At 40.3% G+C, this 21,027-nt stretch overlaps 1 protein-coding gene and 1 long non-coding RNA gene across 13 annotated transcripts in view; one reads left to right on the top strand and one right to left on the bottom strand.

The window, feature by feature from the left end:
- The window catches only part of LOC309708150, a 431,095-nt gene extending 415,221 nt beyond the window's left edge, over nucleotides 1-15,874 (top strand). For both annotated transcript variants that reach the window (XR_014277185.1, XR_014277186.1), the window contains exon 3: nucleotides 15,192-15,874. This is a non-coding gene — a long non-coding RNA (uncharacterized lncRNA). The remainder of the gene's footprint in view (nucleotides 1-15,191) is intronic.
- LOC309708141 (voltage-dependent T-type calcium channel subunit alpha-1I-like) overlaps nucleotides 1-21,027 on the bottom strand; it is a 229,018-nt gene that overhangs the window by 95,151 nt on the left and 112,840 nt on the right. For 10 of the 11 annotated variants that reach the window (XM_082535920.1, XM_082535918.1, XM_082535917.1 and 7 more), the window contains 4 exons: nucleotides 10,686-11,028; nucleotides 9,249-9,341; nucleotides 960-1,299; nucleotides 478-878 (listed from right to left, as the gene is read on the bottom strand). In XM_082535920.1, the coding sequence (XP_082392046.1) occupies nucleotides 478-878; nucleotides 960-1,299; nucleotides 9,249-9,341; nucleotides 10,686-11,028 (1,177 nt within the window). The remainder of the gene's footprint in view (nucleotides 1-477; nucleotides 879-959; nucleotides 1,300-9,248; nucleotides 9,342-10,685; nucleotides 11,029-21,027) is intronic. The other variant, XM_082535916.1, reaches the window with a different exon arrangement.

Below are 21,027 nucleotides of genomic sequence, written 5' to 3'. Positions count from 1 at the left end.
TGAAGGGCATCTCTCAGCTCCTGTGTCAGTGCTGATTTTTTTCCCTATTTCTTAAGGCCGTGACTTTCAGATACTGTTCATCTGCTGTCGATAGATTTGTAGTCCTGTCAACTTTTGTCGTCTCCATGTCCAGTTTCCTGAATTCTTTAAAAGGACACACTGTGCTGAGATATGTCAAGTTTGCAACTAATAACTGTTTGGAAATCACGCTGTTGGTGCAAAAGTTATACTTCATGCCTGTAAAACTGTGTTATCTTTAGCTGAAACTAATAATAAAGAAATGGGAACATAGTATAAAGAAACATGAAGAAACGAGTACTGTCTGACAACTTTTGCACTCTAGTGCATAACCCTCAAATATATGAAAGACTGAGAGAGATAATTAAGATATTTAAATATTTAATTAAACAATGAAAGATTTCCTAAATAATGAAATAAATGAGGGGAACATGAACAAATGTAAAAAGCCAGCTGTACCTGCTCGTGGTGCTCAATGCCCATGCTGATGGTGTTGATCAAAATGGCGATCATGATGCCTCGGTTAAAATACTTGCTCTCCACGATGCCCCACAGTTTCATCCTGATCTCGTACCACAGCTCCTTGCATCCCTTCTTCGGACTACAACAAGACTCTGCACCTTCATGGCCTTGTTTGTCCTTCCCTTTAGTACTGGACTGTACACCATCCCTGTCTGATTCCTCCACAGTTCCCTCTTCTGTTTCGTCACTCGCTGCATTTCGAACTGGTCCCACCCCGTCAGAGAGCGCCAGCGCTGCCGCGCACTGAGGGCAGCCGTCTGTGGCGGAGGCAGCAGTGAGGGCCACAGGCTCAGCGGATGAGGCATGGCCTAGTTTGTTGTGATGGGGACATGGCGGGCCTTACAAAATGCAAGATGGAGAGATTAAAGGGTGATCCTATAAATCAAATAGATAAATACTACTTTCTTACAGTTACGTACCATGTCTTAACCCCGCTCTTCTGTCACGTCCTTCACGTCCATTGGCCTTCCTCTCCCTTCCTTCCCCGCCTCCTCTTCCTCTTCCAACACCATGAAAGCCACGAGGTTTCCCCCGGAGGGTGTTAAAAAGGGCAACAGTTTGCCTCCTCGCCTTTCGGAGGAAATGGCAGACCAGCTGGAAGAGCTCTTCGTAGCAGTCCCCAGGTTCACTGGCCAGGGTGGAGGAGGATGAACACCGAGCTCGCTGCTCCTGCATCAGCTGATGCTCCCGCTGCTTGGTCTCTGAGAACTGGGTGGCAATGACCACGAGGCACAGGTTGATCATGAAGAAGGAACCGACCTGGGAGGATGACAGGCATGCGCACATTACATAAACAAAATTTAAAGCTGCGTGTTGCTTGACTGTCACGTTCCTCCCCAAGCTGCCCAGTGCTGAAAAAGTGTTTACTTGTGAGAATCCAAACTAATGAGATGTAATTATTTTCACAGGGCTTTTGTCTGTTTATCTGTAATAAAAGAACCCTTTTAAAGGCCTATTATTAATCCTAAAACACTCCCATCCAATAAAAAGGTAATAAATCATTCTTAAATATAATGATCTGCAACAGTTGGAAGCTCCAGCATGAAACTGGAAACCCCTAATTTGGTCTGTTAGTCGACAGCTTCTGCCAGCTAATAACGCTGAATACAAAACTCTCAGCATGATGGCCTTATGCCAGAGCACTGTAGCTCTTACCTCTAGCTTGTTAGTCCACTTGGCTGGACAACTCCAGACATAACACATTATACAATATGTTCACAAACAAATCTGCTCCAGTGCCATCCTGAAAATACTTCTTTTTTTTAGTATTACAACCAGCAAACCAAGCAATGACTAAGAGAGGAGAGCTAACATATTAGGTGGCTTGATGCTGTTGTAGCTGTAATAATTAGCAACTTTCTTTTAGAAAAACCTATGATCACACGAGACAAGCCTTATCTATCTATCTATCTATCTATCTATCTTTCTTTCTTTCTTTAGGTTTTACAACACTGATTTGTTGAGAACAAAAACTACAATTACACAGTATCTTATCCTTTTTTACCCTAAGGCATGAAAATATATATTTTTGAAAGTGAAAATGACAACAACATTCTGGTAATGCTGATACCTTATTCATATAAACATGTAATTATTACAACTATTAAACACCATCATCACCATCACTGCTCTATCACAAAAAAATCCGCAAAACTACCATGTATCAGTATCAGTTCAACATCATTTTACACTAATACAAAACACATTTACAACACGTGGCAATAAACAGCTGCTTGTTGAAAACTAGTTTCTGCACTTATAGAGCACTGGTAGGACAACCAGCCCCACCCAACCCCTGTTATGATCTCTTTTAATCTCAGTTAGCTCTCAGTATATTTTTAAACAGCTGCTTGTCATTCCAGGTGTAGCTCTCCAGCCTGTGAAGAGTTACCCTCAAGCACAGGGGTGTCAAACATGCAGCCAGGGGCCAGAATCTGCCCGGCAAAGGCTCTTAGAGACTTTTTCTGTAATTTGGGTTTTCTGTAATAATAATAATAATTTTACATATTTATTCATCCATATTATGGAGCAATTGTGACCACACAGTTTACTCTGGAATCATCTCCCTCTTCAGATTAGGTCATCTTCTTCACTAACACGTTCAAACCCAATTGAACATGTGCGTTTTTCATTAGCATTAACTTACAGTGTCATTTTCCCCCAGTGCATCTCTTTTACTTTTATGCGTCAAACTCATCAAAGAATATATATTTAACAGTCAGAGACTTTTTTACTGCTGTTGAATGTCAAAATATGTCAGATATGACCCGAACAGTATGCAAGGACAGAACATAGGAATGAAAAATCTTGATACTAAGACAACATCTTCTAAAGGCAAACACATTATCACAGAGATGCAAAGCAGAGGAACTTATTTAGACACCGTCACATACCCTGTCCTGTCTTGATCATCAGTTTTTGTGGTGCATTTGCTAAAAGCCTGCATTCATAAAAAAGTAAGTGGAGAAGTTCGTGAAGTCTGATGAGGCGTATTGTCTGTGAAGGTTCTCAGTCATCCAGGTCATCGTAGTCAAAGGAGCTTGCAAAGAAAAGCGTCTGGACTTCTTTAAGTTGCTTGAAGACGTTTCACCTCTCATCCGAGAAGCTTCTTCAGTGAAACGTCTTCAAGCAACTTAAAGAAGTCCAGACGCTTTTCTTTGCAAGCTCCTTTGATGAGGTGTATTGTAGCTAAACTTACATCTTCTGAACTTACAATAGGTAGAGTCTGGTGTTTATGGAGAAAACTGGTAACAGAATATTCAGCTTAGTTTAACCTTGACTTGGAATCTCTTAAGATGTCTGTGCTTTCAGCAGTCTGCTAACTACCAAACTTACCTCCATACAGCTACAGCACAATATATAAAAAGCTTGTAGGCGTATTGGGACTGTTAGGAAAAGGTGTCTACCCCCAACTGAAATCTGGCGTTGAACATTGTAATGCACGATTCATAATGAAACACATATCTGGTGTGATACATGAAAAACTGAGAGCAGAAAGGTCAGAAGAGGGAAGAAAAGTTTTTTTTTACCATCACTCCTTTAACTAAAACCTTAGGTTGTGTTTTCCTGCTTAACCACTGATATCATTCAGCCACTATTGACACTTTTATTTAGATGTTTTAGGCTCATTTTCCATGAGACACAACTGGTAAAACAGATTTAAAGAAAAAAAGGGAAAAAAAGAGATGACAAAATAGGTCAAGGTCACCAAGAAACGCTAAGCTGATGTGGAAAGAAAACAGGAGGAAATTAAGCCTAGTGCTCTGCAGGCTGTGATCAATAGTGATTGTAAGCCCCATAACCTCACTAAACCACTGCGACAAAGACTACGGAGAAAGCAGAATGTACGTGTGTGTCCGTTTTAGTGTAGAGACTGCCTTTTCATTGATTCAAAGCAGAGATTTGTGGTCAGACTGGTTCATGCCAGTTCACTGGACTCACGTACTAGAAGGGAGGCAGTGGGTCCCAGCACCCGCTCAGCACCCTCGCTGATCCCATCAAATATTTATGCTCACACTCTGCTGGAATGGCTGAAATACAATTAGATTAGTCTGTGTGTCTCGGTGTGTGCACTTTTAGTTTGCAGCAGAGGTGTGAGAGGCAACTAGTGTTTGAAGAATAGTGAATGAAATAATTACGTTGCCTTCTAAACAAGAAAGCTGCAAAAATCTATGTTTTCTACAAAAAAACAAGACCATGTGAAAGGCTTGTAAACCTTTGGGAGTGCATCACATTTACTATTTGGTTTTGTGCTTTTTTCAGTCCAAATGGTAGCCACGGCAAAATGGACTTTCGGTACAGTGCAGTTTTCCAATGGTGCAGTTTGCATTTGTTCCAGCACACACTGAACACTGAGTACCAACGTGCAGACAGACAAATCTAATGATTAAATAGTAACGATATTCAGATGTGTAGTACTGTTGCTAAAGACACAGCGTTAACCGAGATCAAGCCAGTGCTAAAAAGACTCCTTTTTAGTGATATCCCCGAAATGAACGCAATCAAATGACCACCAACAAAAATGGTGAAGTCCACATTAGCTGAGGCTGTTTTCTTTGGCTCATTATGCATTTTTACTGTAAAGCTTCATCAGATCAGGCTTGCAGCATTTGGATGAATCTGAGCACAGAGTGCACCCTGCACACTGCAGAATTGTAGAATCTGCTAACTGGTCACTTGTGTTTATTAATGTTTTGCCATGGGCATGTATGGCTGCCATACATGCCCATGGCAGAACATTGCGTCATATTTGACAGATTATTAAACTGCTCATATTGAAACAAATTAATCTTTTTATTATTTGTTTGTATCAAGGTTTTTTGAGGCCCTTTGAGGGGTTTTCTGCATCAACATCTCTGTGAACCTCATAATGATAGTTCCAGTGCCCAGGCAATAAACACACACAAATGATTTCAGAAAAACAAACACGACGATAAAAAAGCTGTGATGTGTAATAAAGCAACTTCTGCAAGGCCTTCAGGTCCAATTGTGATTCAGAAATGTAGTGCTGAACTCTGGAGTTATTGTTTTTGAGCATACGTTATGACATATAACAACCAGTCTCTTGCTTTCTTTTATGCGAAAGGGATCGCCAGGACACGCATGGACTGAAGCAGATTATTGCAGACACTGAAAGTATCTGTTAGAAGAAGGGGTACACAGATGAGGTGTATTAAATGATTTGTTTTAAACTCACAATGTGCATATGTGGGCATTACAAACTATGTTTTTAGCCCAGATTTCGGTGGATTCCTCCTAAAAACACAATATTTTAACTACATTTTGCTGATGACTCTGTGGACTTTCCTTAAAAATATACAGTAACAGGACAGGACATCCTCTCTTGTTGTGTTGTGGCACATGTCCATATATGCAAACGAGCTCGATGTTAATACCAGGTATAAGCGAACACAGAAGGTGAGATTAAAAAGTGTCAAATCAGGAGGATTACTACGCTTTACAGTTTTGCAACAAAACAGGTTGAGGATGGCATTTGTAGATGTCAAAGCTTAATTCCACAGGGCCAAACTATCTTCCATGCAAAGCCTTTAATTCCACTGAGTCCTCTTGTCTAAACTGCTCTACATGATGGTAATCACGGCAAAGCATCTCTCTAACTCTCTCCATCTTTATCTCACTTTTTTCATCTGTCTCTCCATCTGTCACTCGGTCTCTGTATCTCTCTCTCACGGCTGTTTTCATCTAGCTTCCTTCTAGCACTCTCTTGTACTCACTCTCTTGCGCTCTCAGTTCAATTCAATTTTGCACACTTAATCTGCATGCATGTTACGTGAGTGAAATCATCAAAGCATCTAAACGCAACCTGAACTTATATCTCTCTCGTTTGCTGGCACCTCTGTCTTTCTCGGTCTTGATTGCTGTTGCTTGCTGTATTCCATCTCTCAGCACATGGTGTCATGCAGCATTAAAGAAAGAATGATGAAAAGTCTCCTCATCTGTTTCCCAGGGAGATGAGGACACGCCTGTGATGTGAGCAGAACTTTTAACATGTAAATAGTAAATCACTTTCCTCCACTAAGCCTGTTTGTGAAACAAGCCTTGAAACATGCCGAAACAAAGCCAACAAGAGGCTGGCAGTTAAATCTTTTCTCTATGGGGGGAAGACTAGGGATGGGTACCGGTAATGGCACCGGTTCTGACATAAACGGTAGTAACTAGACCGAAAAGCAGCGCACATTTCGGTGCTTTATTTTGGTGCTTTTTTTTTTCCTGAGATGTCATACACTTTGGATTCTAGCCAATCATTTTACCTCTGCAAGTGTAGTAGGCGGGCCCAGGTACGTACGTTCTTTTAGAGCAGAGCTACAGATTAAAAATGCCCATGGTGAAGCGGTCAAAGTCTGGCTGTACTTCACAGCAAAAGATGCAAACTCAGCAGCCTGCAACAAGTGCTTTAAGGTGATACTGTGCAAAGGAGGTAACACCTCGAATCTGATGAAACACCTGGCGATGCATAGCATTTTGTTAAAAGCCGAGAAATGCGCCGTATTTAATAGCTTGCTGCGAGACCTCACACCGTGCACATCTACTGCGGGTGGGTTGCCTGTTATCGGACCCGGAGTTAGCAACATCCACCAAAAACCCGAAGAGGAGAGTCCTGGCCCCTAGCCCTGCCAGTGTTGCAGAAATGATGACGGATGATGATGGCAGCAGCAGCCGTTCTTCTCTGGGTGAGTACCTTAACCTCCTAAGACCCAAAATCTTCCACGGCATGCATTTTTAATTTCTCTTTGATATTTGGGCATATTGGGGCCTGATGAATGTAAAAACAAAGAATTACCACAGCTTATTTTTTTTACCTTATTTTTGTTTTTATGAAAAATAAGAGCCACATATGAGGATATTTGTTTAAAATTCTGAGCAGTATAATGTCCTCGTAAGTGGATATCAGGCCCTTGTAGAGCAAAATTGAGTATTTTGGTCCAAATAACCCAAAATGTGATGTCCACATATGTGGACGCCAGGTCCTAGGAGGTTAATGTTGTCCGTGTGTAATTTACGTTGAGTAGGCTAACCACGTTATTAAATTAATGCATGTAAGGTGAACTAGCAAACACCGTTGTAGTTACATGCGGCTGTCTTCTTGTTTGATGGCAGATACTCCCTTCACCCTGGCCAAAAAGGCTAAAATGACCAAAGGAAAAGTGGAAAACAGCTAAACATGAGAGGTTTTTGGACAAAGTTTGTGTTTTTTTTCCATTGTTTAAGCGCTGCTTCCAGCCAAGAGTGATGCCAAAAAGCTAACATTGTTATCTTTTTACAAAAAAACAGCTGAACATGAGAGGTTTTTGGACCAATTTTGTGTTCTTCATTCTTTAAGCACCAGTTCGAGCATCGTTTAAGCACCGTTTCAAAAGTACTGGTATCGGATAAAACCTAAACGATACCCATCCCTAGAGAAGACATATGCAACAACTCCAGGGAGCAAAATCAAGCAGAGATGCTTAGTCAACAACATAACGAATTACAACACGTTCATCTTGAGAAACTTTAATTAATGGAGATTTGCATCCTCATTTAGATCATGTATGAATGACATTTGCTTATGTTGCTTAAGAGTTCCCTGCAGTATTTTTTTCTATATATTCTATGTAGTGTTTTTACTAAACTTCCTATTTCTGAGCTGGGCTGTGCAGTTTGTCATGTTAATTTCCACTGGTGAGGGACAGACAGACATGTCATATGACACACTGTTAAACCTTGTACTGTGATCTCCCTCAATACGTGAGCCCTGAGGGACTCACTCTAATTATCTGGATTTCACCTAAGATCAAAGAGAGACACCAACATGTGGTTGCTTCCTCTCGCCCGTCCTCCAATCCTCTCTCTGATTTCATGCTGACATTCTAGTCCATCTAGTCCTGCTCTCCCTGTCACCGATCCATCCACCCTCTTCCCATCCTTCCTTCACTTCCTCCCCCCTTCATCACTTGCTCTCTTAAGCTTGCTCGCAGTCCTTCTCCTCACTTTCCACACCTCAACTCCATCTGTCTAACAACTCCCAGTCCTCATCCACCCACCGCCCCTTCTCTCACATTTCATCATCTACTAACCCTCACTCCAGCCTTTGGTTATTTCCTTCCTTCCTTTCATCCTCCTTCCACTCTTCATCAGTTATATATATATATATTATTTTTTTGAAAAGGCAACCATTACATCACAAATTGGATGTAGTTAGGCAATTTTCGGCTGTGTGTTTCTACATAAATGAGAACGAGCAGAGTGACCGATACATGAATATTGCCCAGTATACACATCAGTGAGAAAGAGGAGAGCAAATGAAAGCAGCAGGTGAGTATTAGAAGGAAGGAGGTGGTAGAGATTTAAAAAACAGAAAAAGAAAGGGTAGTTGCAAGCAGGTTAAAGAAAAGAGGGAATGAGTGAGGAAAGATGGATGAAGTAGAGAGGGGTAGTGGTAGAATAAACTGAGTCACGGACTGATCTATGACAGGACAAGGTAAGAAACACAGGGTGCAGCTTGAAGAGATTGGCAGATTTAAGGCGATAGAAGGATGTAGAAAGTAATCTTAAAATAAATTAAGAGGTAAAGAATGAAAGGCGCACTGGCTCGAAGAGGAAACTGGAAAAGAGGAAAAGCTCCTGTCTGAATCTGAAGGCAGGCAATTAAAAGTATAATAAAAAGACAAGACAGCCCCTGGGTTGGGGAAGTAGTCGGGACTGGCAGTCGTGCTGCATTATAACACTTTCAAATACACACACACACACACACACACACACACACATGCGAGACAGGCTAAAAAGAAATATATTGCACCAACATGCACCAATGCTCACACACAAAAAGCATGAATATATTGCGGCACACATACAATGAGGGAAACAAAAGGATTGAGATTAAAAAGTACTTTATCAGAAAAAATGATGGATTCTTCAGCTCAGCTTTCAACTGTGTCACTGACAGCTCTGTGTGTGTGTGTGTGTGCGTGTGTGTGTGTGTGTGCGCGTGTGTGTGTGTGTGTGTGTGTGTGTGGTATAAAAAGAAGGAAGGTATCTCAACACAGTCATATATCATGCTCACAAAAATCAAATACATCAGCAATTAACCTCAATAAGTACATTTTAAGCAAGTTTCCTTAAAGCAAATGCTGAAGCACCTGAGCACTGACTCTAACGTGTCCACATTTACTCTGTTGTTGTAAATACGAGCAAAGCCATGTCTTACTTACAATTATAAGCAGGATGAAGTAGATGAAGTTATAGAATGAATGAGCATCCATCACGTAGTACATGATCTCCACCCAGCCCTCCAGAGTGATCACCTACAAACAGAAAGACATTTGACAGTATCTGTTATTTAGTTTTTTATTACTGAATGGAAACTGGAAACCAGAAGAAGCATCTGGCTTGTCTCTATCTGAAGGTATCAGTTCAGCTTTATTTATATAGCACCAAATTACAACAACAGTTGCCTCAAGGTGCTTTATATTGTATAAAAAGACCTTACAATAATACAAAGAAAACAGAGAAAACCCCAATAATCACATGACCCCCTTTCAGCAAGCACTTTGGCAACAGTGAAAGGAAAAACTCCCTTTTAACAGGAAGAAACCTCCAGCAGGACCAGGCGGCCACCTGCTGCGACCGGTTGGGGTGCCATGATCCATCACAAATGCTCACAAACGTATAGACAGTATGCTCTAAATGCAAACATGATGATTTGTAAATGTTAAACAGGGTTATTCTGTGGACGGATCCTTGCTGGAAGTAGTCAGGAGCCTCCTTGATAGGCAGAGTGAAGTGTCCACTACCACTACAACCCAACCCATAACTCTCTGTAAAATGGAGACAATGTGTTTTTACAACTTGATATTAATCTATTTTAATATAGTTTAAACATGTTGATTCAAGTGCTGATTAGGTGTTGTTATGTTTGGACAGAGATATGCAAGCTTCTCTGTTTCCAGTCTTTGTACTTAGCTGGGAAAGAAAAAGAAAAAGCATACAGACTTTTTTCCCAAGTTTTTATTTCTAAAAAGTAAGGTAGATTAAATTTAATTCATTACTCCTGCTCAGATATAGATGTAACCAAGAAAGCAATGGCAGGGAGGTAACTGGTATCAGCTGTTTCACAGCCATCAGTACGTTTCAGTGTGTTGATGTAATACTCTGAATGTTTTCTTGGTTATTTTTGCTGCTGTTGTTTTTGAACAGTATATAAATATTTCCATTATTTTCATTCATATCCATTTATATTTATATGCATTGTGATCATTGCATCCTCCTCTGCTTAGCCAAATCATGGTTGCAGGGGTCCATCCCAGCTGTGACACGGTTGGAGGCAGGATGGCAGGAGGCCAATCATCAGTTACCTTAATACCTAAACCCACACATTTTTGAACCTGTGGGAGAAGCTGGAGAACCTTCACTGACATGCGAAGTCCATATATAAACCCTAATTTAAACCCAGTACCTTGATTTTGGTGAGGCAACATTGCTAATCACTCCAACACACTGCCACCTGGATATGTCTCCCTTGTATTATTTAACAGCATCAGATATCATGAATTATAAAAATGACAGAGAATGAATCATCACACAGTTAAACAGTGTTTTAATTACTCGATTTACTTGTACAGCCTCAGGTTAAAAACAAAAAAACCCACCTGAAAGATGACAATCCAGGCAAAGGCAATGTTGTCAAAGTTGATGGCTCCTTTGTGGGGGTTGCTGTACCCAGTATGACACCTGGTGTAGTACTGGTTCCAGTTCACACAGAGCCCTGCTACACTGACGCTGCCGTTGGCCAGGGGCTCGGGGCTCAGACCGATAGACTGGCGATACAGGATGTCATCTTTGTCCAGGCAGCATGTCTTGCCTCCTTCTCGGCGGGCCGGCACATCGGAGCAAGACATGATGCCATTGTCAACAGGAAGGGAGCAGATAAAAGGACGCTCGTCATCCTCATCAGCCATGTAGTAAGGCCGAGGGAGACTGACTCCGCTACTGCTGGAAGAGTCCAGGAAGGAGACGATGATTACAACAGTATCCTAAAAACAAAACATTTCCTTGTACAACGTAATGTTAAAAATGATAAATACACTTTGAAATGGGTCAAAAAAAGAGGGAAAAGGAAAAAACTGAAGAAAAGATACAGATGAAAGACAATCTGAAATCAGTCTTAAATATTTATGAATTGAATGGTGAAAAAATCTGCTTGTCAGAGTCAAAGACATGCAGTTTTAAACATCCAGTCATAGTAAAATCAGCATAAAATGTGTGTATTATAGACAGGAATAGTGTATTTCATCAACAAAGTCTCACATTTAAACCAGGCAGAACAGAAGTCATATTATATGGGTGAAAGAGAATTTCACCCATATACCATACCATTTCGAGGTATTTTTTTAATGAAGATATCTAATAAATGATCAGATAAGAAGAAAACAAAATCATCTCTAAACTTGCCATTCTCATCCATCTGTTTCTTTACAAGTATAGTGGCATGCAAAGAGATGCACACGAGCCTAGATCAAAGCTTCATGTGTAATAGTGCATTTTAAGTTTGTTATATGAGTGCTCACAAGTGGAGAGATGAGTGGATGAAAGGACAGAGATAGAGAGAGAAGATTATGTGTGTAACAGTAAAATTGAAAGAAATACACCACAAGCAGACGCACGCACACAGACACAGAGGCAGGGTGGTAGTGATGGAGACATTTTAACCCTGACACATCTAGCTGACAGTCTGCGGTCTGACTCTGTTTGACAGCCGTTGTCTGTCCGCGGCGCACCGTTTCCGTGTGACGAACATTTTTCTTGATGTAAGATTGATCATGTACTGGCTACAAAGGCAGCCCGAGAACAAGCCGTCAGACTCGCTGTTCAGTCCAGCAATCTGCGTGTTTCTCACACTGAATGTGAAATTTCCCTTTTGGATTTTTTCTTTTTGTGTTTTGCAAACTACAGAAACACAAAAATATTGGAGGCTTTAAAGTCTTCTATGCAAACAGAATTTTAACAATGTGTTCAAAGCCTGACTCAAACCTGTTAAAAACATTTCACAGCAGTGTGATTTATAGTGCTTTTTGCTGAAAAAAATATTTTGACTGACAAGTTTATTTTGTGTCACCTTCTAAAGCGTGACTTTTAAAGTGTTAAAATCAATTTTTGTCAAGGAGTATGATGGGATTTTATAATGTAGTGCAAATACTTTTTTTTTAAATAGAAGAAACCGAATAGTGGAGAGTTTACACATACGTAAGAAGCGAGAGATTGCTGGTTTGATGTCAGGAGGAAGTACAAATCCCCCGCTGGTTGCATCAGGAAGGGCATCAGGCTTAAAAAGCTAGCAAATCAAAACTGTGGAGCAACCTACTGCGGCAACCCCTTGTGAAGGGAGCAGCTGAAAGTACCTTTTAAAAGGAAGAATCTAAAATCACCATTGTCTAGACATAAAAAATATGCACTAGTTTCATCACTGTATTATTGTATCCCGTTGAACGTTTGTGTGGAACTGTGTCCTTGACTTTGATCATTAAAATCGAATCAGTTTTGTTTTGACTCCAAGTGCAAAATTTTAAGAAATTCTTTCAAAGAGTTCCTGATTTAGCGAGACAGCCAGACAGGCAAAAAACAAAATGCGCCGTCATAGACGTGAAAAAAGTTTTTGGGCTACAATGTAGCTTGCCATCGCCAGTGTGTGAATGTGTGTGTGACTGGGTGAATGACTGAATGTAGTGTGAAGTGCTTTGGGGTCCTTAGGGACTAGAAAAGCGCTATACAAATGCAGGCCATTTACCATTTACCAAACATTTATCTCAGCCAGCTCAAGGACTATGTGACCAGTTTTATTTATAAAGCAAACCCAGGGTTCACAAAGTTCACAAAGAGATTACAGATTTAAAAACAAGTACAAGAACTTTAAAAAAGCACAGTAATCAGATTACAATTTTGAGTACCACAGTCGCATTTATCACATTACAGTTTCAATTATGCCATTCATTGCATTACTAAGGATTCTTTCAAGCTTGCATTAAACGCGCCTCTTGCTATGATCAGCAAACTTTACTTCAAACATCTCTTCACGCTAACACAGAGTAAGTAGGGTTCTGTGAGGTCTTATAACCTGAGTGTTATTTATATGTCTATGTTACAGAGTAATGCAAAAGTAAACTAATGGCTAGTGTAACATATTACTTTCTTCTGGGAGTAATATATTAATATTTGTTTGACCTCAATACTCTTAATAACTCTGAGTGATATGAAGGAAAGATACAAAGTACTAGACAGTGCCTACATGTAATGTGGGGACAGCATGTTATTAGTGGTACCAAACAAAAAGTCCACAAGCAGCTACTGTCACTAATAAAAAAGGACCTAACCAGACCAAACTGTGGCCATGTTTCGACCACCTTTCATGTGCTAAACATGTTATTCACGATCTAGCCTGCAAACTGACATCAGCAGCACATTTTTTCCTCAGTTAATGTCATGGTCCCCGTGCCTGCTCGGCTGGCCCTGTGTGGCTACATGTTATGTTTTGTCTTTTCTCTCTCTCCTCTCTCTCTGCTCGCTGCCTGGGCGGAGCTCATTGTGAGCTCCCGGCCTCCACCACCTGTAGGCAATCACCTGTGGCTCCTCACCTTGTTTGCTCCCGCTACTTAAGGCAGTGACTGAGAGCACCTCGCCGCTGGACTATTGAATAACGCTCGTCAGTGCTACTTTAGCCTCAGCCAGTTTTGAGCTCTGTCCGTGAAAGTTCCGTGCTAACTCTTGTTCTCTGTATGCAGATTTCTCGTGCTTGGTTTGGAGACTCTGGACACTTTTCCCGACCCCTCTCTGCACCCCTGGGAACCCTGGCCCCCTTCTCCTTCACCTGTATATAGTGCACCTGGAGTGTGTAAATAAACCTGTTTTTCTGAGATTTCAGTCTGCGCCGAGTCCTCCCTGCTCCTCCGTGACAGTTAATTCTAATTTGGTAGCTCGTCCAGCAGGGTGCATGACAAGATGAAGAAAATGCAGACAAGAAGACGTTAGATAAGCAGACTTTAAAAGAAAAGCTAATGCGGTCTGGCGCTGGTGTTATGCAGCAGGCTGCTGTCTGGTTCAGCGTGACCGTCTGCTCTGCCTGTTATAGAACGCTGATGCTACTTCTCAATTTATGACTTGATTAGCTGCATCCAAGAAAAAGTCTGTGTTTAATGAAACCAAGAAAATGTAAGACACACGATACAAAAGCAGTTGACAAAGGAGTAAAGCTGAAATGATGAAAAGAGAAGACAATAAACCAAACACGAGGAGGAAGAGAGTAAATGTGATCGTTTTGGCAATATTAGGAAAATGAAAAGATAGAGGCTGAAAAAAAGAGCGAAGCTGTGTGTGATTTTATTTCAGTGTGAGGTAGGGTTGCTATTTAGAAGGCAGACCAGAGTAGGGCTGGGCCATATTATACCGTTCACGGTAATACCGGTATAATGTTAGGCAACGATAGGAAAATGAAATATCGCGATAGAATGGGAGTAAAACGCGCATGCGCAGTGCCTTTGTTTTCATACGCACATGGCCGATTGTTGAGTGAAACAGATGAACCAGAATTGGTTTGTAAAAATGGTGCAACTTCCTTGATGTGGAACTGGTTTGGTGTTTGTCCGTCAGATACACAACAAAGCACATTTTTTTGCAGAACATGCAAGCGGCCGTTGTTATTGTCGTATTTGTCGGACTAAGATGCTCTTAAATCTGGGAGTAATCTGGGTCCTAAACTCCGTATGCTTCAGGTCAAACAACACTGCAGCATCACTTAGAGTTAAAAACTGTCTAAATTCTTTCATCTTTAATAAAACGATCAGCATTGCTGCTTTACCAGGTGTAACTATAAAGTTTAACTTCCAGGCATCCATGAAAACAAAAGTTATTACATTTAACGGAGTTAGAAGTTAGCAGGAAGCTAGCGGAAGTTAGCTCGCTAGTTTCGCTAGTTACCTAAGCATGATATTGCATGTTCTGACTGAGAGATTTCTGAAAAAAATCAAACGTACAGCTCTGCAACCACTTGCAACATAAATGAAGACAGGAAACTAAACAGCAGTGACGTTTGTAGGGTTACTGAAGTTGGGCTAGCTGGTATATAATGATGTGCTACGTGATCGCTAGCGACACAGCTATGTTAGCATAACATAAACAGTGAAGCTGGAGGACGAACACTAACACTTTTCCACTTATAAAAGTTAACGTGAAGGTTCTTCATGGTTAGAGACAAATGCAATCGCATGGCAGGATGCTGTAAACGGACCAAACTTCAGTCAGGAGAACAACTGAGATAATCCATCCACAATATGAGGTTAGTCATTAATAGACTGCAACAACATGGGAATAGAGCAGCTGCCAGAGAATTCAACATTAATGAATCAATGGTACAGAAGTGGAGGAAGCAAGAAGAATGAGTTTAATAAAGTTTGATTTATCTGACTGCTTTGTTTCGCTTAATGTGCCTTATAATCCTGTGCACCTTATGGTCCGAAAAATGCGTACTGCACACTGCAGTTTAATGTTGCAAAGCACCTCTTTTTAACTTCAGTGGATATTATACATGGTTATGCTCAGGATATGTCAGCCCATTTCTACTGGAAATGCCTTTTGGTTAAACTTTCAGCAAGGAATTTGCATTTGCACTGTTACATTTTTATAAAGCTTTAATGTACATAAAAACCAGCTTCTTGTTTAAGTGAAAATAAATGGAAGGTTGTCTTTTTGCGCTAGTAATGTTGTGGAGTTGTATTTTGTCTCACATCAATTATATCGTCGGTTATATCGTTATCGCAAATTTTCAAATATATATCGTGATAAATATTTTTGGCCATATCGCCCTGCTCTAGACCAGAGAACGACATACTGGTTAGCATTTACAATTGACCTGGTATTTATGATGACTCAATAGAAGCAGCATAGTAACTACTCTCTGTCTAACACACTCTGTGTATTTGTAGGTCTTTGTATTGCTTCCACTGACTCTGTCCCTGCGTACTGCAGGCTCAAAAGAAGCTATTAACAAGCCAAAAAACATGATCCATATATCCAGCATAACACTGGATATTTTTGACCAGGTTTCGTCCATGTGCACTGATTCTAGTTGAAACAGGTATTTTTAACCCAAATGTCTGAAGCTAAGACAGTAGCTCTGGTAGGTATTAACCACGTATGCCCTTCCACTGAACTTTGTAAGTGTGTTTTAAGCTAAACTTTGTTTCAGTTAAGCTTCGGTTTACTGTAGAGTCTCTGGTTTACCAGCAGAGGTTCATAAAATTCTGTTAGCATGCTCCTAAGCAAATATCAGATCATCAGTAGATATTTGCCACCTCATATTGTCTTGGATAATAACCCAATAAATCTGTACCTAATATAGTGTTACCAAGATATACTTATACCATGCATTTACACATCGTAGCACAGGAATGATAAAGCTGTCTATCAGAACGATTGATTTGTCAGTGGACAGCAAATATTGTGTCATTTCTGCTGAATTCCCTGTTATGCTGTGTGCTCCTCGCATAACTTAAAATTTTCAGTTTATTTAACTAAGAAAATGCATGCTAGATATCTAAATGTACAAAAGAGGCAGCTTTATCTCACTCAAAAATATTACTTCCCTCATCCCCAACTGGTCAGAGGATGGCTGCCCCTCCCTGAGTCTGGAGGTTTCTTCCTATTAAAAGGAATATGTCTCTGTGAAGGTTCTCAGTCATCCAGGTCATCGTAGTCAAAGGAGCTTGCAAAGAAAAGCATCTGGACTTCTTTCAGTTACTTGAAGACGTTTCACCTCTCATCCGAGAAGCTTCTTCAGTTCTAAGGTCAAATGGTGGAGAGTCCCAGATATAAACCTAGTGGGAGTATCCCCCCACAGAGGGACAAAAGGACCCCCTGATGATCCTCTAATCGCCTGAGCCAAGGTGTGAAACTGGGTGTGGGTCCCAGTCAGCCAGAGTTTCGGGTGAGCTCACTGTGAAACCTGGCCCCACCTTATCATGCGAATTCCTGAGATCAGATGGCCTCTGTGGGGGGAAACTCCCAATAGGTTTATATCTGGGACTCTCCACCATTTGACCTTAGAACTGAAGAAGCTTCTCGGATGAGAGGTGAAACGTCTTCAAGTAACTGAAAGAAGTCCAGATGCTTTTCTTTGCAAGCTCCTTTGACTATTAAAAGGAAATTTTTCCTTCCCAATGTTCGCAAGTCCTTCCTCAAAGGGGGTCGTTTGATTGTTGGGGCTCTCTCTGTATTATTGTAGGGTCTTTATCTTACAATATACAGCATCCTGAAGCTAGTTCTATTGTGATTTGCCATTATATAAATAAAACTGATATGAAGTATCTCACTGACTCTCTCTGGACATCTCACTACAGAGACATTAGTTTTTAGGGGTATTTCCATGCTCATGTTCCTCTTAGGGATGTAAGTCTGCACAAATGAGCATGTGTTCCCAGATATACCCCTGTGTTGTTCATCCTTTTCACAGTCCTTACTGGAGGTATGAGAAGAACAAGTAAATATGAGAAAAATGTGACAGACAGCCAACCATCCACAAGTCCCAACCTCTGTGCACGACTGAGCCAACATCCGCTGACAGCAGATATCACAGCCTCGCTCATTATCAGTTTGGACATCAGCTGTGTGTTCCTGTATACCGAGGTGATTATGTTCATCACCAGAGAGTGTCAGACAGACAGCAGTCATTTCACAGCTGAAGAGATGTTGGACTCCTGACAGCAGAGGCACCAGCTAAAGCAGCTGTTTCATACCTCTTGCTCTTGTTTCTGGAAACCTGGCAGTGTGAATTACAACCGTCACACACTGTTTACATCAGCTCTCTGACAAAAAAGGGGTGGAAAAAGAGTACCTGTGCGAATGTTTTACCAAAATTGGATGACATTATTGAGATTTACTCAGGGAGATCAGGGCATCCCATGATTACATCCCCTCTCCATTTCATCTCAGAATTGGTTACTATGGTGATGACCTACCCCAAAGCCTCTCATCAGATCATTATTTTCTTTCCGGGCTTGTAAGTGCGAACCGTCGTCCAGCCCACTCTGTGCAGCCAAACTGGCCCAATCAAATGCTTGGCCTCAGATCTGGTCTCCCCAGGCATTTCCTTACCGCTAACAGAATCCCAGTTATTGTCTGAGCTCTGTGTTTGCACAGTGGTATTAGCTGTACTCTTAATCATAGACATGGTTAGGAACAAACAACACCTGTTTAGCTTTAAGCTTCTAATTCTGATTTGCTATTTCCTACCAGGGAAAATGAACTGTCATAATTTATGACTAATTAAGAAGCGCTGACTATTAAAAATCTCTTAATTTTGCTGTGAAAAATACAAGTGAGCAGATAATGAATAAAAGCCAGCTGGTATTAGGTCATTTTTTACCTTTGGGCCACTTTATTTTATCATTCTTTTCTATACAAGCGTTCCGAGACAGTATTAGTATTAGGAGATAACATTTAAATCACAAAAATATCATGACAATATAAAAAGTGAACAAAAAGGATCTAATTCATTTCAACTAATTAAGTATAATGGCAGTTCAGCTCAAGGTGTCCTGGATCTAGGAACCCAGTGTTTGTGTTTCCTGGTTTTTGCATTTCGTCTCATTTAGTGTTTTTTATTTGTGTTTTTCATCTTTAGTGTTTTGTGGTTTCTGGTCTTTAGGTTTTGTTACTGTGCCTTGTGTTCCACGTGTCACGTCCAGTCAGTTATGCTCTCATGTCTGTTCTTCCCCAGTTCCGGTGTCAAGTCTGCATCTTAATCTGTGTGTCATGTTTCCTGTTTTATTTTGGTAGTTGCTCTTCTTGTGTATAGTGTGCTCAGTTTTGCTTCCTCCCTCGTAGTACACACACCTATGGTGTCAATTTCAAACTCCTTGGTCACCGTGTTCTTGAGTTATTGCATTCAGAAAATTTTCAGAAAACTTGAACTCTGACCTTGACCTTAAAGTCAAGATCACTGAGTTTCAAACTCAGATTTTTAGTAACTGCACCTATGGTATCAATTTGAATCTTCTACGTTGCCTTGTCCACTAGTTATTGCATTGACAAGAATTTCAGAAAACATGACCTCTAACCTTGAGGTTGATGTCAGTGAAAATCAAAGTCATTCATTATTTTTAGTAACTTCACCTATGATATCAATTTGAAGCTCCTACATCGCATCACATTAATTGCCAACTTAGATCTTCACGCCTCCCACCCATCAGCTGAGGGAGTAAAAGTACAGGCAATCCTGGCAGTCTGTCACTCATCAGGAGTTTTTGGTACAGCACTTTCTTTGCAATCATTTTCACCTCGCAACCTCCAGGAATTACTACCAACCAATCATGGAATACACATTTTTCCCTAGTAACCGGTGGTTATATCATGTCCAAGGGACAACACTTGCATGACATAAGTGAAAAACCTCAATAGCAACTTAAATAAGGAATGGTTCAGAGTTCCTGGATTAAGCCTATTAAATAAATCAAAAGATAGATTTTAACTCCAATCTTTAAAGTAGACGGTGTCTGACTCCTGAAGCCAAACTGGGAGCAAGTTCCACTGGAAAGGAAGAAATCAACAACTGCTTACAAACTTAGGCACAATTAACTGATTTTAAATACACAGTACTACTTTACAGCTGATTTTAACAATATTCCAATGCATTTAAGATTAATTTTAGGCAATTCAGCCTCCAATTAAAATTCAACTTTAAAACAACACATATTAGGAATCTTGAGCCAAACACACAAAATGTTGTTACTGAGGTTCTCACAACTAGAAAAAATATGAAACTTAAAGAATATTCCTTACTAGTATTAGTAGTATCAATTTTCTAAAATAACAACAACTACCAAAAACAAAAGGCATTAAAATATACTGACAACAGCCTAGGTTACCATGTGTTGTAAGACTGCTGTTTGACCTTCACATCAGATGGACAGAACGAACTGCCCCGGTGCCCATCTCCCTCACATGTAAATGCACTCTGTACCACTCGAAAATCATTTTTCATTTTAGTTTAGTTTGTAGCAACTGAAAATAAAATAATTCATAATTATAATAAAGGTCAATTAAATGGACCAATATGGCAAGGCCATGATGATCCACTTGGTAAAATAAATCCGCTTGGCATCTTTCTTGGCCTTAAGACAACAATTCTGATGGCTAAAGATCCAAACGGGACACAAAAAAAAAGAAAAAAAAAATCATTTTTCAACATGTGATGTAGTCCAGTGACTTAAACAGAGGGTCCTGAATGTTTGGAACAAATGCTATGGCCCCACAGCCAGATGTTCTCAGATGTGGCATTAAAATGGAGAGGATGCTTGCTCCATGCATTTGCATGTCTTAAACCTAACTCTGGTCTCTTTTTAAATCTACACAAATTAAAGTGTAAAAGAAAAATCAAATCAAGTCTGCACGTGAGTCTCAAGAAATTACACTAAAAAGACACATGATTAAAATAATTTAACTATTAAACATTTTGGCATGAGAACTGTGAAATTGCTGAATTAAAGAACTTGGCATCAAGACAAGCTTTTTTAAATCACCAAACTTTTCATTTTGGGTAGAAGCTGAAGGTTGCTGACATATGAGTGACAGCTGGTGTTTCTGCTGCTCTGCACAAACACATGCATTACACAGTCCAATGCCCAGAAATACAAAAAAGCAAGTAGTACTCCATGAGCAGAGAATGAGCCTAAATCTACTACAAAGCATTTGCACTTCACACAGCAAAATCTCCAGTGTTAAATTAACACTGGAGAGTGTCTATATGGGTCCACACCTCTGAGTGTTAAATACAACACTGTTGAGTGTTAAATTAACACTTTTGACAGTGTTATATGTTTAAAAGTAACCTAGTCAGTTTTGAAGATTAACAATGGCTAACACTGAGCAGTGCTGATTTTCTAACACTGGAAAATAACTCAAAATGTTAGAAATATTCCAGTGTTAGAAAATCAGCACTGCTCGGTG

The sequence above is a fragment of the Aulonocara stuartgranti genome (genome assembly GCF_965226115.1).
Source record: "Aulonocara stuartgranti genome assembly, chromosome: 6".
NCBI lineage: Eukaryota > Metazoa > Chordata > Actinopteri > Cichliformes > Cichlidae > Aulonocara > Aulonocara stuartgranti.
This window is presented reverse-complemented; position numbering and strand designations above follow the sequence as displayed.